This window comes from Sminthopsis crassicaudata, chromosome 5, assembly GCF_048593235.1.
Source record: "Sminthopsis crassicaudata isolate SCR6 chromosome 5, ASM4859323v1, whole genome shotgun sequence".
NCBI classification, from domain to species: Eukaryota; Metazoa; Chordata; class Mammalia; order Dasyuromorphia; family Dasyuridae; genus Sminthopsis; species Sminthopsis crassicaudata.
The window spans coordinates 53,146,461-53,162,558 of NC_133621.1; the positions used below are offsets into that span (position 1 = coordinate 53,146,461).

The 16,098-nt window shown below is 34.1% G+C and overlaps 1 protein-coding gene across 1 annotated transcript in view; it reads left to right on the forward strand.

The window, feature by feature from the left end:
* TMEM236 (transmembrane protein 236) overlaps positions 1-16,098 on the forward strand; it is a 44,203-nt gene that overhangs the window by 10,580 nt on the left and 17,525 nt on the right. Inside the window, exon 3 of the mRNA XM_074269018.1 lies at positions 3,140-3,272. Coding sequence (XP_074125119.1) covers positions 3,140-3,272 — 133 coding nt within the window. The remainder of the gene's footprint in view (positions 1-3,139; positions 3,273-16,098) is intronic.

Here is a 16,098-nt window from a genome sequence, read left to right on the forward strand (position 1 = left end):
TATTAAAGACATGAGTAATGGACTCATGTTCATATATTTCTTTATATTTTCATTGCTACCATATAGAAACAGAGGGCTGGAGAGGGAGTTTATAGCAAGGACGATGGCAGTTGTTCCCTGTGATTAGAGAGCCATTGGTCTAAAGCTGGAAGGGAATTATTATAGGAAGTTCTCTAGTTGAATTCTTCATTTTTTTTAGTTGAGGAAATTGAAGTCATAGGCAGTTAAGGAATGTGCTGAAAACCACACAGGAAGTTAAGTGTTAGGAATGAAATTTGAAATGGATTTTTTTCCTCAGCCTTTTAAATTTATTTATTTATTTTTAGAGTAATAACTTTTTATTTTCAAAATATAGTTTTCAATATTCATCCTTGACAAACCTTGTTTTTCCAGATTTTTCTTCCTCCCTTACCCCCACTCCTTCCCCCAGGCAGCAAGTAATCCATTATATGTTAAATATGTGAAATTCTTCTATACATATTTCAACAATTATCACATTGCACAAGAAAGACCAGATCAAAAAATGGAAAAAATGAGAAAGAAAACAAAAAGCAAGCAAACGACAACACAGAATGTGAAAATACTATTTACCTTTACTTTTTATGTATCATTCTGCTTTAAATGTGTTTCTTGTAAACATTCTATTGTAGGATTCTGGCTTTTAATCAGTCTGTTATCCTCTTCTATTTTATGGTAGAATTCATCCCATTCACATTTACAGTTAAAATTATTAGCTCACCCCACCATCTTATACTTTTCTCTTTCCTTTCTCCCTTTCCCTCCTCTCCAGTGTTTTGCTTCTGACCACCACTTCCCTCAAATAGCCCTCTTCTTTTACAATTCCTTCCCTTTTCCTATTTCTTTCCCCTTCTACTTCTCTTCTCTTTTCTATTAGCCTCCCTCTTTTCTTTCCCCTTTCCTCTCCTACTTCCCTATAGGGTGAGACAAGTTTTTCTTTGAAGTTAAATATGTCTGACATTCTCTCTTTGAGCCAAATCCAATGAGATGAAGGTTCACACAATGCTCATTCTCCTCCCTTCATTCCCTCAACTATAATAGGTCTTTTTTTTTTTGCCTCTTCATGTGATGTGATTTATATTCCATTTTATATTCCCTTTCATCTTCTTCCAGTAACAATCTCTTTTCCATCACTATTTTTATATCATCATGATAAAGTCAAATTATACCCATATTCTCTAGCTATATATTTAATAGAGATATAGTTCTCAAGAGTTAAACATATCATTTTCCCATATAGGGATGTAAACTTTTTAACTTTTAAAAGAAACAAAGTTTTTTCTCCCCATTTTTACCTTTTTTGCTTCTCTTGAGTTTTGTTTTTGAAAATAAAAATTTCAGTTCATCTCTGGTCTTTTCATAAAAAATAAATGAAAATTCCTATTTCATTGAATGCCTACCTTTTCCCTGAAAGATAATGCTTAATTTTTATGCATATCAGATTCTTGGCTGCAATCCAAGCTCCTTTGTCCCTCAGAATATCATCTTCCATTCCCTTGGATCCTTTTAAGTGGAAATTGCTAAGGCTTGGGTAATCCTGATTGTGGCTCCTCAATATTTGAATTATTTCTTTCTGGTTGCTCGCAATATTTTCTCCTTAATCTGATAATTCTGAAATTTAGCTACAATATTCCTTGGAGTTTTCATTTGGGGGTCTCTTTCAGGAGGTGATCAGTAAATTCTTTCAATGCCTATTGATATAGCCTGATATCAGGGCTGTTTTCCTTAACGTTTCCTTAATGTTGTCTTAAAGATGTTTTCTAGACTTTCTTTTAATCATAGTTTTCAGTTAGTCCAATAATTCTTAGATTATCTCTCCTGGATCTATTTTCCAGGTCAGTTGTTTTCCTAGTGAGGCATTTTACATTTTCTTCTATTTTTTCTTTTTCTTTTTTGGCTTTGGTTTTGTTTGACTGATGCTTGATGTCTCATTGAGCTTTTATTTGTTCAATTCTAAATTTTCATTGAATTATTTTCTTGTTAGCTGTTTTATCTTCTTTTACATTGGTCAATTGAACTTTTAAAGGAGTTATTTTGTTCATTTGATTTTTTTTCCTATTTCACAAATTGTTTTTCAAGAAGTTGTTTTCTTTTCCCATGTGTCAGATCTATTTTGTAAGAAGTTATATGCTTTTTCCATATCTCTACATCTATTTTAAAAGGAATTTTCTTCAGATGATTTCTGTCTTTCCTTTTTCAAACTCTCCTGCAAAGATCTCATTTCCTTTCCCCATTTTTCTTCAAACTCTTTTTTAAGATCCATGTTGAATTCTTCTAAGAGAACCTTGTGAGATGGAGACCAGTCTTTGGGACTTCATCTGGAGACATTTGGGCTTTAGTGTCCTTGGGGTTTGAGGTCTGTTCTGCTTTCATAAAAATTGTCTGTGGTCAGAGCTCTTTCTGCTTTTTTGCTCATTTTCAAAGGTTGAGGTTTGCTTTTAGGACAAAGGGGAGAGTGTCTGAAGCTATCTCTATAGGCAACAGCGGTTTCATCCTGCTCTGGGGCTGGTGCTGCTGGCTTCCTTCCTATACTGGGTGGGTGTAGCCAAGTCCTATGTTATTCTGTGTTTCAGGTGGTCACTATTTGCCTTCTGTAGCTGAATTGGAGATGTGACAGCTAGTCTGCTGATCTAGCACCTTCTGAACCAGGACAGAGTTTATAAAGCTGTTTTATTTTGGAGAAGAGTCTCCCAACAGATTCTCACAATATGGAGGTCACTTTGCCCTAGATTGCCAGCACTCAGCCACCGCCCCTGCCCAATGAAAATAAACCTTTTCAAGTTCTTCCAAAATATCTTCTGCTGCAGATTGATCATATTCCAAATATTTGTGAATTCTGTTACTCCAAAACCCATTCAGAGGCTTAATCTGGAGTTGATTCTGAGGGAATCCAGGAAGAGCTCAAAGACCTTTCTACTCTCTGCCATCTTGGCTCCACCAACTTGTATATATTTATTAATCATTTGGCAATTCATCTGTGATCAATTGAGCTGAGGGGGAAGGGGAATGAAATTCCCTTTTATGTCAGGAAAGATATTTAGATACGCAGTTTCATAGTGGCAAAAGATATTTCAATGAAGGACAATTATATAAATGTTTCTCATTGGTTTTCTTAAAACAGGTCAAAATGAATGTCTCCAGCATTGCATGTGAAACCTTACCTGATTTTTCAGTATCATTGGTTCTGGGTTCCTTAATTATTGTTGACATCATTGAAAAATTGCGAAAATATCCTCTCAGAGGAAGACTAATACGTAAGTAATACTTAAAAATATAAATTGTTTTTTAATATGTAATATATGATACCATCATTCCATTTCATCTTTTCAAAGGTTTGATGATGTATTTTTTTTAAGTAACAGGGTTTGTAATTATATTTTTGAGAGAAATTAACTAAGTATTTTTTATTATAGTTATGAGAAAGAATGGCATAAGTGGTACATTAGTAGTTCCTTCTAGGTTGCTACAGATCATTTAAATTTACTTCACGTCATGGGTCACAGATTTCTCACTTATCAAGATTTCATGGAAATTTCTTCATTTTCCGCCCTGGGGTTTTCATCACCAGCCACAGTGATTCTCATTTATCTGTAACACGAGGAGTTTTGGTTAAGTGAATGTTATAGATTATTCATTTGCTTATAGGATATTTCCTAGATTTCCCACTAGCCCCAAAATAAAACATATCCAGGAATGAGTATATAATCTTTCCTCTAAAACATATTCCTCCTGATTTCACTGTTTTTCTGTAAAACTTTGATTCATCCAGCATCTTTTGTTAGCAGCATTGTGCTATACGTTGTCTGGCACGTAGTAGATGCTTAAGAAATATTACTGACTGATTATCTTTCACATGTCTTGCATCTCAAGTCCTGTCATTGTAACTTTGCCAGATCTCACACATTCATTTCCTGTGTCTAGTTCCATTGCCATAATCTTAATAAAGCTTTCATCACCAACCCCTTTTGCAACATACTCCCTTTTTCTTACTTAAAAAAAAAGAGCTCTGAATTCTCTTGCTTGCACTTCCTCCTCATCACCTAATTGAGAAAGCAAGAAAAACAAAAATAAAACCAATAAAAATATGTTTAGTCAAGCAAAACAAATTACCTACATTAACCATGTACCTCCCCAAACAAAGTCTTCAGTCTACCCTAGGAGCCCATCTTCTCTCTATCAGGAGGTGGATAACATGTTTTATCCTGAGTTCGCTGGAATTATGATTAGCCATTTCTTGATTAGAGTTCCTAGGCCTTTCAAAGTTATTCATCTTTATAATACTGCTACAAATCCATAACAGATCATTCTATCCCCACACTCCTCCCTACTTGACTCTGTCCTTTACATTCTAATAGACTTATTTTCCTTTTGGTATGCTCTAAACCGTTTAATAACTCTCCATTTTCTATATTCATATTATTTAACAAGGCATTGAAGGCATCTTACCAAGTGTCTTATCAATATTACTCCCCATTGTAAATTAGAAGAAACTATTTACAAATTTGAAAGTTCCTTGAGGACACCTCATGACATCCTAAATTGTGACTAAAATGAGATACTTGCTAATTCCCTGTAGACGTACTTTCCTATCTTCATTTCTTGATGACACTGTTCACTATGTCTAGAATGTCTTCCACTTGCTACTCAAGCTTTGTGCTTTTTGCATTTTCTTCATATTTTTGTATTATAGTTATCTATTTGTGTGTCACGTCTCCATATTAAGTTACTGGATTTTTGAATGAAGAAACTAATCTAAAATTTATAAATCTCTCAGTGTCTAGTACAGTGCTCTGAACATCCTTAAATGTTTTGCTAAATGGAAGTGAACACAATATCATGCACCTATTTTCTTTATTTTTATTGACACTTTTTATTTTAAAGTCCTTTCCTTCCTGCTCATCCAGAAAGCCATTCCTCATGATAGATTTTTAAAAGAAACAGAAAAAAGTAGTTTTTGCAAAAATAACTAAATTATTGATGTATCTACTAGTATATGCTTTCTATTATATCCACATTCCCCCATCTTTCATCCATTGAAAGGAGAGAGATGCATTTTCTTAATTCTTTTATTCAGAGCCAAACTTGATCCTTATGGTTATAACACACTTTGTTTTGTCTTATCATCTTTCTGTTTTTCTGTTCGCATTTTAAAATTCATTGTTTATATTGTTTTCCTGATTTAATTGTGTATTAGTTCTTATGAGTGTTCCCACACTTTTTTGAATCCTCCCTATTTTTCATTTCTTATGGTTCAGTAGTATTCCATTAATTCTTATACCATAATTTGTTGGCTATTACCCAAGTGATGTCATATATAGCCTTTCACACCTATTCTTTAAGAGTTTCTCTTTAGGAAAGAGAGAGATTTAATATGGGAAGATCTTTTATGAGGCAGAATCAATAAAACTTGGCAACTAATTGAGTATGTGGGATGTGACAGAGTATGAATGTGATCCTCTAACTTCTCAGCTCTAAACCATTTAATAGCTCTCCATTTTCTATTGAGTAAAATTTCATATTATTTAGCTAGGTATTGAAGGCTATTTACCATTATTTCATATTACTCTGTGTGATATAGCCTAAATTGTGACTAAAATGCTAATCCTTGCAAATCCTAAGATAAAGTGGAACAACTTCAAGGTTTTGATCTTTGATGATGAGACATTTTTAATTTTGTATGTTGCTTTCAGCCTTCTATAGTGCTGTGTAAACAGAAGCCACTCAACATATATTTTTGATTCAAGTTGTACTGAACTACTGCAAACATAGTTTAATATGTCTTTTATGAGGCACTTAATGTTTGTTCATTGCCTTAATGACATCCATCTGAGCATATAGGACTGTAGAAACAGAAGATTTCACAATTGATTTTTGAGCAGACTTTTGAAAGAGGCATTTTTGATTCAGAAGTGAGGGGGCAGAGCTTTCCAGGCATGAGTGAGATCAAGTGCAAAGACATGGAAACTGAAGAAGTGTGTCAATCTGTGAGGAACAGCAAAGAGACTCCGAAGGGAGTGTGTGATGTAAATTTTGGTGCTTTAGAAAAAAGTCCTGATGACCCTCCCTAGGAGTAGAATTGTGGGTAGATCACAGGCTCTCTTTAACCCACCAAGTCTCATAGCATGTACCAGAACAATGTTTGTGAAGAGCTCTGCCTGCCTTTAAGATCTTTCTCAAATCCTCTGAATCTTTAGGTAGATTCTATCTCTCTCCTTTCTTCACATGAGGCTGCTGTACATTAGCTTTTTTTTGTTGTTGTTGTTATTGTTGGAAATGGAGCATGCATACCATAGTCCCTCTTCTCTCTTTATTCTTACATTAGTCCAGTGCTTCACAAGGTCGTACCTACTTAATGGAGGATGATCCCTTCCTGGATAACCATTTGCTCTGCCTTCCAGTGCTTGGCCACTCAGATCTCTGGTGTAACTTGTCTGCAGACACATTAGGATCCTCTGGTCCCAGGCTCCAGGAATTGCTATATTCAGTATTTTATTTTAATATCACTCTGGCAAAATTAGACATTATTTCTGGGTCACCTAAACAAAAAGATAGAGGACTAGACATTTTTTCTGACTTTAATAATCTTTTTAAAATGTCCAAGAGTTATACACAAAAGGTAAAGTAATTTTAGCTGTTTTCACAGATATTAAGGAGTTTTAGGAGGTAATAACCTGATGAATTAATAGTATAGAAGGCTGTCAGCTAATTCTTATCGTCATCACTCCCTCCTCCAATGATAAGGATGATCTGGCAGGGCGCATAGGCTTGGGAATCCACTCAACAATTTTCTTTTTGCTGTTGTAATCTCTGTGACTATTTTCTGACCCTGCCCTCACCCCGCCATCCTGTGACAGTAAGCAGCAGAATTCATGTCTGCCTGTCCCTTCTCTCACAACTCCCCCCCAACTCTATGAAGGAGAAGATATTGGAAAGCAGAAGTGTGTGCTGTCCATGGCATCAGTATCTTGCTGTAGCAGAAGTGGACAGAAAACTAGGATAAACTTGGTAGATGGATGGGGCTGCTCCAGGCTTGAGGGAAAGGGGGTTAGTCTTCTACCTTTCCAGAAGTCACTTGGATCAGGGACTGTATGAAAGGAGGCTGACATCCGTGAATTATAACCTCCAAAAGACTTGCTATCAAAGAAGGACGAGAAAATTAGTGAGAGGGGATTATAAGGATGTGACCTCGAGGTGTAGGGTACTTGCAACATCATGGAAGCTCTTTGAAAAACAGAGACTCTTTATATATATATATATATATATATATATATATATATATATATATATATATATATATATCCCTAGTACCCGACACATATTAAGTACTTAATAAATACTTATTATTTGATTGCTTGATTACTTTTTTATATCTTTTAAATTTTAATAAATATGGCTTTATGTGATGTTGCTGCACTTATAATTAACAAAGAAAATTTGTTGGGACCAGTCATTTGATTTTTGAATAATTTCTGGTTTGATATTTATACCAAAACATCATTTCTGAACTATCTATCAATTTCATTTTTGATTATTCACATATATTCTGGGGTCAGTAATCACCTACTAATGCATGGCATATGTCACAAAGATTGTTCAAAATATCTTGAATTTTAAAGGTGACCCATAAGGCCATTTTTCATCAGGCAAAACAGTTTTATTGAAATTATCTCCAACCTTAACTAAGTAAATATAAGGAATGTTAGAGAATACAAAGAATCTTGAAAATAGATATTATATTTCTCTGAGTTTACACAGCATTGTGGTAGGCTCTAAGGCATATACAAGTTGAATTATAATTAATATATAATTTCTCTTTCCTTTCTTTTTAAGAAAAAACTTGTTGAACAATTGGAATGAGTATGCATTATGTGGGTATGAATTGCAGTTGATATAGAGTTCCTCTTTCCTTTATCTTTAAGAAAGAGCTTGTTGAACAATTGAAATGAGCGTGCAATCTGTGATTTTTGACTTAGATCTTATGCAACATGTCCAAAAGTTCACAGAGTTTCTTGGAGAACACCATGTTCAGTAAGTACCATATTAAGAAGGAGGATGTTTGCTTTCATCTCCTCCCCTTTGAGAAGAAGGAAGTTTGGAGGGAAAGCTCATCACTTCTAGGATTTTTGTCCCAACCCCTGCCCATTCCCACTCTCTATCCCCAGAAATATGCAGTGATTTGCAATAAGTCTAGATTGCCTTCCTCAGTAGAGGTTTAGTCATTGCTTCTTATGAATTACTTCGTGTCAGGAAGTGAACAGCTAAGCTTTGACTAGATTTTTTTTGGCCAAATTAAATGTTTAATGAATAAGTAATTTTTCAAATAGACCCCAAAGTCAAAAATTTGCCAAATCTCAAAGTAAGAAGGAAACATCAAGGCATCTAGTCTAAAACACATCTGGAAAATAATTTGTACAAATAATCTAACAAGTGATGATGAAGTCTGTTTGAAGATGTCCAATAATGAGCCATCTAGTAACTCCTGAAATGGCCCATTCCATTTCTGGATATCTCTCACTGTTGGAAAGTTTTCCTAACATCAAAATTTACTTTTCTCCTTTATAATTTCTAATTACTGCCTTTGGGAATGATTCTGCTTTTGAGATCTAGAAAACAAACCTAATTCTTATAATATACAAGCATATTCACTATCCCTATGCTTCCTTAGTCTTCCTTTCTTCAAGATTAATTTACATTTCATTTTCCTCTACTTTCTCCAGGATCTTAGATATCTTTTTGTTCCTTCAATGTGATACTCCACCTCTGGACTCTGTAACTATTCACTGACCACCCTCCATGCCTGGAATATTCTTCCTCATTTTTGCCTTCTGTCTCTCTTAGCTTCTTTTAGGAGGTAATTCAAATCCCACCTATTTTTCTTGTCGCCCTTCAATGCTAATCCCCTTTCTCTAAGATTATTTCCCATTTTCACTATATTTATTTTGCACAAAAGTAATTGTTTGCATGTTGCCTTCTCCATTAAACACCAAGCACAGTGCCTAGAACAAAGACCACTGATGAATGCCTGTGGATGGTGCTAATAATGGTGGCAATGGAATTGGTGGGCTTTGATGTCATGAACAATGAATTAGGTCATGTATTCCAACTAGTTCATATTTAAAAACAACTGAGGTTTAGAAAAGCTAAGTGCCATGCCCAAAGTCATGGGGGTAACACAGCAGAAGGGATATTTGAATTAAGTTTCTCAACTCTAAATCTAACACTTTTTGAACTGTACCAGCATGCTTTTCTACCTCATGATCTTTGAGTTTTCATTTCTCAAATCTTTCTAAATTTCCTTCTGATTCCAAACTTCTTTCTTTGTCATTTTTTTTGGAGGCAGTTGGGATTAAATGACTTCTTCAGGTTCACAGAGCTAGTATAAATGTCTGAGGGCGGAATTGAACTCGGGCGTTCTTGACTTCAGGAGCAGTGCTCTTTCCACTGTATCATCTAGCTGCCCCCTTTCTTGTCTTTTCACTGGAAAAATTGGAGCATGTTGTTATGGTCTCATTTTATTAGATCCAATATCCTTTTTCAAATTTGCTTTTGTCTTCTGAGTGTATGATGTTCTTTAAAATGAGCTATATTTTGTTAGAAACTTATTTATAGTAGCCATTCTTTTCATTAACAATCTCTCAGCTGAATTTCTGAGATCTCATCCAGCTATTAAAGGGTCAAGAGCCCTCCTGAGGGCAAGAACATTTGGAGCACCTACACAGTTAGTGATGTTTAAAATCTCATTCCCTTGCCATTTGAAGGTAATTCCTTTTCTGCCATCCTTAAAGCTATTTTACCCTTTCTCCTTATTTTTGTTAATAGCACATATTCCAGATCACTTACTCAACTTTTCAAATAATAACAATAATTTAACTTCTTGATTCTTAAAGAGATAAAGTTACAGGTAAGGGTCAAGTCCTTGGTTCTACATAACATTGGCTTTACTCTTCCTTTATCAACTTTTTATTAAGGCAAAATGGGTTGTTATTTTCTCCTAGAATCTGCATTTGTTTAATTTAGTTTTTATTGTTTTGCAAATATCTAAAAATTCATCTGTAGAGTGAATAACAATGGATAGGAATAGAAATGAATTGCAAACATAAACATTCTATCCTTTATTTTAAACTAAATTAATTCCATAACTTTATCTTTCCAAGAATCAAGAAATCAAAGCTTTTCCATCATATTTTAAAAAGGTCTTCAAAGGCAAAAGTTCTTGGCCTGGGCATTAGAAAAACCTGAATCCCAATACTATATACCTTTGGACAAAATTCTACTCCTTTGTTATTGGTAAATTGAGAGTATTGGACTGGGTGGTATCAGTGATACAATGGAAAGAGTGAGTTTGGAGTTGGTTGAACTTGGTTCAAATACAGCCTTCAAGATCTCAAGTACATCATTGAATATTCTGGTCCTTTATTTCTTCATCTGTAAAATAGGTGGTTTGATTTAATGCCACATGATTCATTTCTAAAATTTTATAATCTAGTAATTGATCTGATTTATGTACTGTGAGAGAAGGACATGAAATTGAATTTAGACCTTTTAGAATGAATGTTAACACCAACTCAGGCAAACAAACCCTTCTGTACCCTACTTTTAGAGTGCACATACTTGATTTTTTTCCAGTAATAGTGACAGGTTTTGTTGAATCATTTACCTTCTGTTCCTTGTCTTATGAAAAATAACATTTTTTTTTCAACAGAAGATGTTAGATTTAGAATTTAAGTCTATATTGAATGGAATTTTTATTTGTGTGACATGAGTTGGAAAGTATAGAAATTGGGCCCATATTAAAAAAAAAAAAACAACACAATACTGTAGTCTAACCTAGAGATTCTTAACTTTTTTGATGTTCTGGACAATTTTGGCAGTCCTATGAAATATGTGCCTCTTTTCTCACGAGTTTTAAATGCATAAAATAAAATATGTTGCATTATGAAAGAAGCTAAATATATTTAAATAAAGATGTAATTTTCCCCTCACCCAAGTTCAAGTATCTCCTGAAATCTATCCATGGATCCCAATTCAGGAACTTCTGATCTAACCTGTAGCAATCACAAATATGCTCTTATTATAAGCATTGACAGGATTTCCATTTTTTACTTGGAAATGGATTTTGATTTGTTATTTTTATTTTTTGAATCCTGTGAATATAGTCATTCTTCCCTGGATTGTAAATTTCATTTGAATGGGATTCAAAATGTACCATTAATAAAATTTTTGCCAATTATTCTAGACTTTCTCTCCCTTATTAAAAAAATCTCACCAATCTCACTGCTTTTCAAAATATCTTTAGACTATTTCCTTACACATAAATAAAATGTTCTACAAACTTTGTAATACCTAATAACTGAATAAATGCTTATTAATTGATGTTGCAAATTTGAAACTTATCCAGGTACTATAAAAATTAAACTTTTTAAATTATGTATTTGAACTTTATAATCCAATTATTCTGCATCAGAGGTATCCATGCCAGTAGGACCATAAATCTATTGAAACTATTGAATCTATTGGATCTATTGAAATAGATTGTTTTAGCAATAGATAGCAGATGTGAGAAACCACTCAAAATAACTATTTTTGTATTTTACTCACCAGTGTAAATACCTAAGAAATTAAGTTATTAGTCTTTTTGTTTATTTCCTTTTTAGGTCTTCTACAAATAATTATATATTACAGATTTAATTAATTTCAATTTGGAGAGATCTCAGAAGTTAAAGTGAAGTACTTTCCAAAACAAATCTTCTTTCCTCTTCCTAAAAAGATTCAGTTAGTTGAAATTATAGGCAGAGAAAAAAAAAGAAATTTCCAGAGCAGGAAGCAAAACTAAGAATATGGAAGCTTATCCTCAGGAATGGAATTAGAATTCTTTTGTATTCTATCTTTAAATTTATGGCACCTCTATTTGGGCTAAGGGCACTGTGGCTTACTTCTGCTACACCATAGTCCTTCAGAAGAAGTCAAAAGTCATAGAACTATGGAATCTTTGAGATGGAAAAATAGGATGTAACATTATAAGGGAACTTCTTAATTTTATCTTTGTATCTCCAACACATAATAGATTCTTTACAAATGCTTGCTGATTGATCAGAACATGGTATCCTCCTCAACAGCAACCAGTGATCCCACTGATGTCTTTGATATAGTCTTTGTTTGAATACTTCCAGAGAATTATTATATCATAAGGCAAAAAGTCCTAAGTGCGAAGTTCTTACTTACACTATATTTAATGGCTGCCACCCATTGGTCCTAGCTCAGCCCTCCAAGAAATACAGATAATAAAACAAACCATTCTTTGCCATGCAAACCCTTCATCCATCTGAAAGTAGCTAGTCCTTCCCCTACTAAGAATTCTACTCTTAGAGTATTCATTCCAAAAACTTTTCCCAATAAGCCATGATTTTGAATCCTCTCATTATTTTGATGAGTACTTCTATGTACTTAATTTCTTATCTAGTCATTCATTGCCATTTATGAAGCCTACTTTTTTGCAGTGCACCATATAATATAAGAGGGGTAGATTTAAAAATATTCAACTAAATTCAGTTGGTGTTTATCAATACCTACAGTTTGCAGAAATTTTGCTAAGAACTAAGACCTCATATATAGAGAAGATAGTCTCTACTCTCAATAAACTTATTAGGAGTTGTAAAAGTACCATGTATAGATATCATGTATTACTATGTATTATATTTAAGAATGTTAGATACAAAACAAAGTGCTATGTGAAAGTAGCAGCCTTTTATTTGATCTTCCAATCAGTTACTATCCACCTAACCATACTACTGTGGATCCCCCATATTCTGATCTTGTTCTTGGGGACAGAGAGTCAGATACTGTGTTTAAGCATATACATGACATGTTTTTAGTATTTTCCTAAACTTCTAGGCTAGTCATGTCATTAAGAAAGAAATTAATGTATTAATAAATCTAATAGGCCATGAAGAATTGTTGAAGATTTTGAGGGCTGGGAGAGGAGGGAAAGGTGATAAGATCCAAGATGTGAATTAAGATTATTTTGAAAAAACTATATAATGGCACAAGATGATATTATTTAATTTTAAGTTAAAATATTAATATATTAAAACTGCAAGTAATCTTTCAAATATTTTTTGTAAGTTTATAGCCTTTATACTTCTGAAGTTACACAAACTTAAAACTGCACTAAGTCTTTTGGGATTGTATATAGGCATGTATGTATATAGAAAGTTAAAAATCTTTGTCACAATATCCATTTAGATCAAGCTCTGTGTATATTCATCTAAATAAAGCTCTCTAGATATAGATAAAAATTATATATATATATATATATATACATATATATATATATATATATATATTTGATGGATATGATATATGATGGATTTGAACCAGACTGATGTCCATGTCAATAGGGAGGGATGGTGTTTGCAAAAAACAATGAGGAAATGTAATCAGCAAGATATAGTAAATGAGTGTGGAGTATTTAATCTTGGTATATTGGGAAATGGTGGTATCATTAACAGAAATAAGGAAGTTGGGAGGAGGGGATTTTGCTCTGGATAGGTTGAGTTTGAGGTGTTAGTGGACCACTGTCCATCAGGCAATTAGAAGGTGGAACTGGAGTTTAAGGGAGAGAATAAGGATTGTTACGTTGCAATCATCTGAGTAAAGTTGATTTTTTTTAAGCTAAAGGAGCTATGAGATCACTAAAGGAGAGAATATAGGGGAAAAGAAGGTATCTGGGATCCTCAATTAGGGGCCAAGAAGAGAAAGATGAACTTCTTGGTGAGGTAGGATGATAGAGCAGAAAGACCACTGGTTCTAAAGTCATTCTGTGATACTTTTTATGTATACAATTACTTAAACTCCATGGTCATCTGTTTCCTCTGCAACTGAGTAAGTTGCAATCTGTAAAACAAGCAAACAAATAAATAAAACAAAGGACTTGACCTAAATCCCTCCTGAGGCTCTAAATTAATAATTCTGTGATGATCTAGTGGGAGTCTGAGAAGAAACACTCAGAGAGGTAAGAGGAAAGGTAGAAGATAAGTTCCAAAAGGATTAAATCAGGGACTCCACAACTTCTGGGAGGGGAGAAGAATGGTGGATGTGACAGTAATAGTGGATGATAAAGAGAAAATGGATTCAATAAACTTTTATTTTGTTTCTTTATTCTTTGCCAAGGAAACTGATCTTTGGACTAGGAGGGCTAGAATGAATATGGCTAATGGGAAATTGAAACCTAAGATAAGTAAGTGATAACAAGACCACAATTACCTTCCCTTTTATGAGTCCAAACTGTCAAAATTTTATTAATTGTGAGAAGGTACTGAAAGACCTGGCAGGTATGACCGCAAAGCTACTGTTGATCTTTGGAATTATAGAGACTAGGCTTAGTGCTACTGCAGGGCTGAAGAATGACAAATATTGTCCCTATTTCCCAAAACAGAAAAAAGGAGACCCCAATCACTTAGCAAATATTGATTAAGCATTTAGTAACTGCACGCCAGGCACTGGGCTAGACACAAAGGCCACAAAAACAAGGAATGAAACATTTCCTATTTGCAGTGATCTAGCATTCTAATGGAAGAGATGAGTACATATAATATATACAGCATAAACATGAAGTGAATAAAAACAAATGGCAAAGTAGCTAAATGCAAGGTAGCTTTGGAAAGAGTGTACTAGCAATTGTCGTAGACATGGGGGAGAAGATTAGAAAGGGCTCCATACAGAAAGAAGATAGGGCTTTGAGCCAAGAGGAAGAATAAAGAAGAGCACATCCTAGACATGGAGACAAGAGAGGGAATATTGTGTGTGAAAAGCAGATAAAAAGTTGTCAACGCAGATCATAGACAAAAGGTAAATATATAAATTATATTGCAAGTGAGTTTAACTTTATTTTTTGGCAAAACATGTCATAGATTGTTTAAAAAAAAAGATGGTGAAACTAATCTGGAAGGACATGGTTACATCAAGAACATGCTATATTTACATCTTCAAATGAGATAATATTTGTAAAATGCTTAGCACAATACCTGGCATTAGTAGGCACTTAATAAATGCTTGTTCTCTTTCCCTTCCTCATTCCCTTCTGTCAGGAGTGGTAGACTGGTACCACTCCTAGGCTTCAGCAAAAGAATGGACAATATCACATGTTCTTCTGATGAGAAAGATGGAGAAATATGGACCAGATGTTAGTGCACTTAGGTGAATTTGGCGATGAATGATTTGCGTTTACTAAAGGAAAAACAGGCTGTACCAAATTCATGTCAACTTGGAGAGGACCTGGTACTGGGCTACTCCTGTCTCCATGTGTTATTTTATCTTTGTTCAATGACATATGATAGCAGAGATCACATGTTTATCAAATTTGTAGATGGCTCCAAGCTGGGAGGGGTCACTAGCTAAACCTAATGGATACCAAAGACAGGATTCAAAAAGATGTTCAGAATCTTAGAAGATGAAGTCCTGTGATAGGGTTAAACAAATAAGTTTCATAAATATGAGATGCAAAAACAGCAGATCACATGAAAAAGACCTGAAGGTTTCACTGTGCAAGTTCAATGTGATTCAGCAGTGTGACTCAGCTTTCTGAAAGTCGTTGTAGCTGTAGACTTCATTAAGGGACATAGTGTCCGGAGTGATGGAGTTCTCTTCCTAGTCATATAGAGTCTGATATGTGGAAGGAACAGCATAGTTGAAGGAAATCATAAACTGCACTGCTGGATTTTTTCCAAATTCCTGCTATTGAACTTCTTCTAGACACTACTTTTTCTGTTCTATGTTTTCATTTCTCAATAATTCTACCTTATACTTTCTATAGTGAAAGTTGCTAATTTTGACTCTCTAAGCCTGCAACTCCACTCTTAATTCTGATGTACAGCAATACATTCACTTTAAAAAAATCATATTCTTTCCTTTTTTAATATTTCCTGTCTATTCCCCTCATCCCTCTCCTTCCCTCATTTTTTACTTTTCTTCTTCTTCTTTTCTCTTTTTCTTCATCTTCTTCTTCTTCTTCTTCTTCTTCTTCTTCTTCTTCTTCTTCTTCTTCTTCTTCTTCTTCTTCTTCTTCTTCTTCTTCTTCTTCTT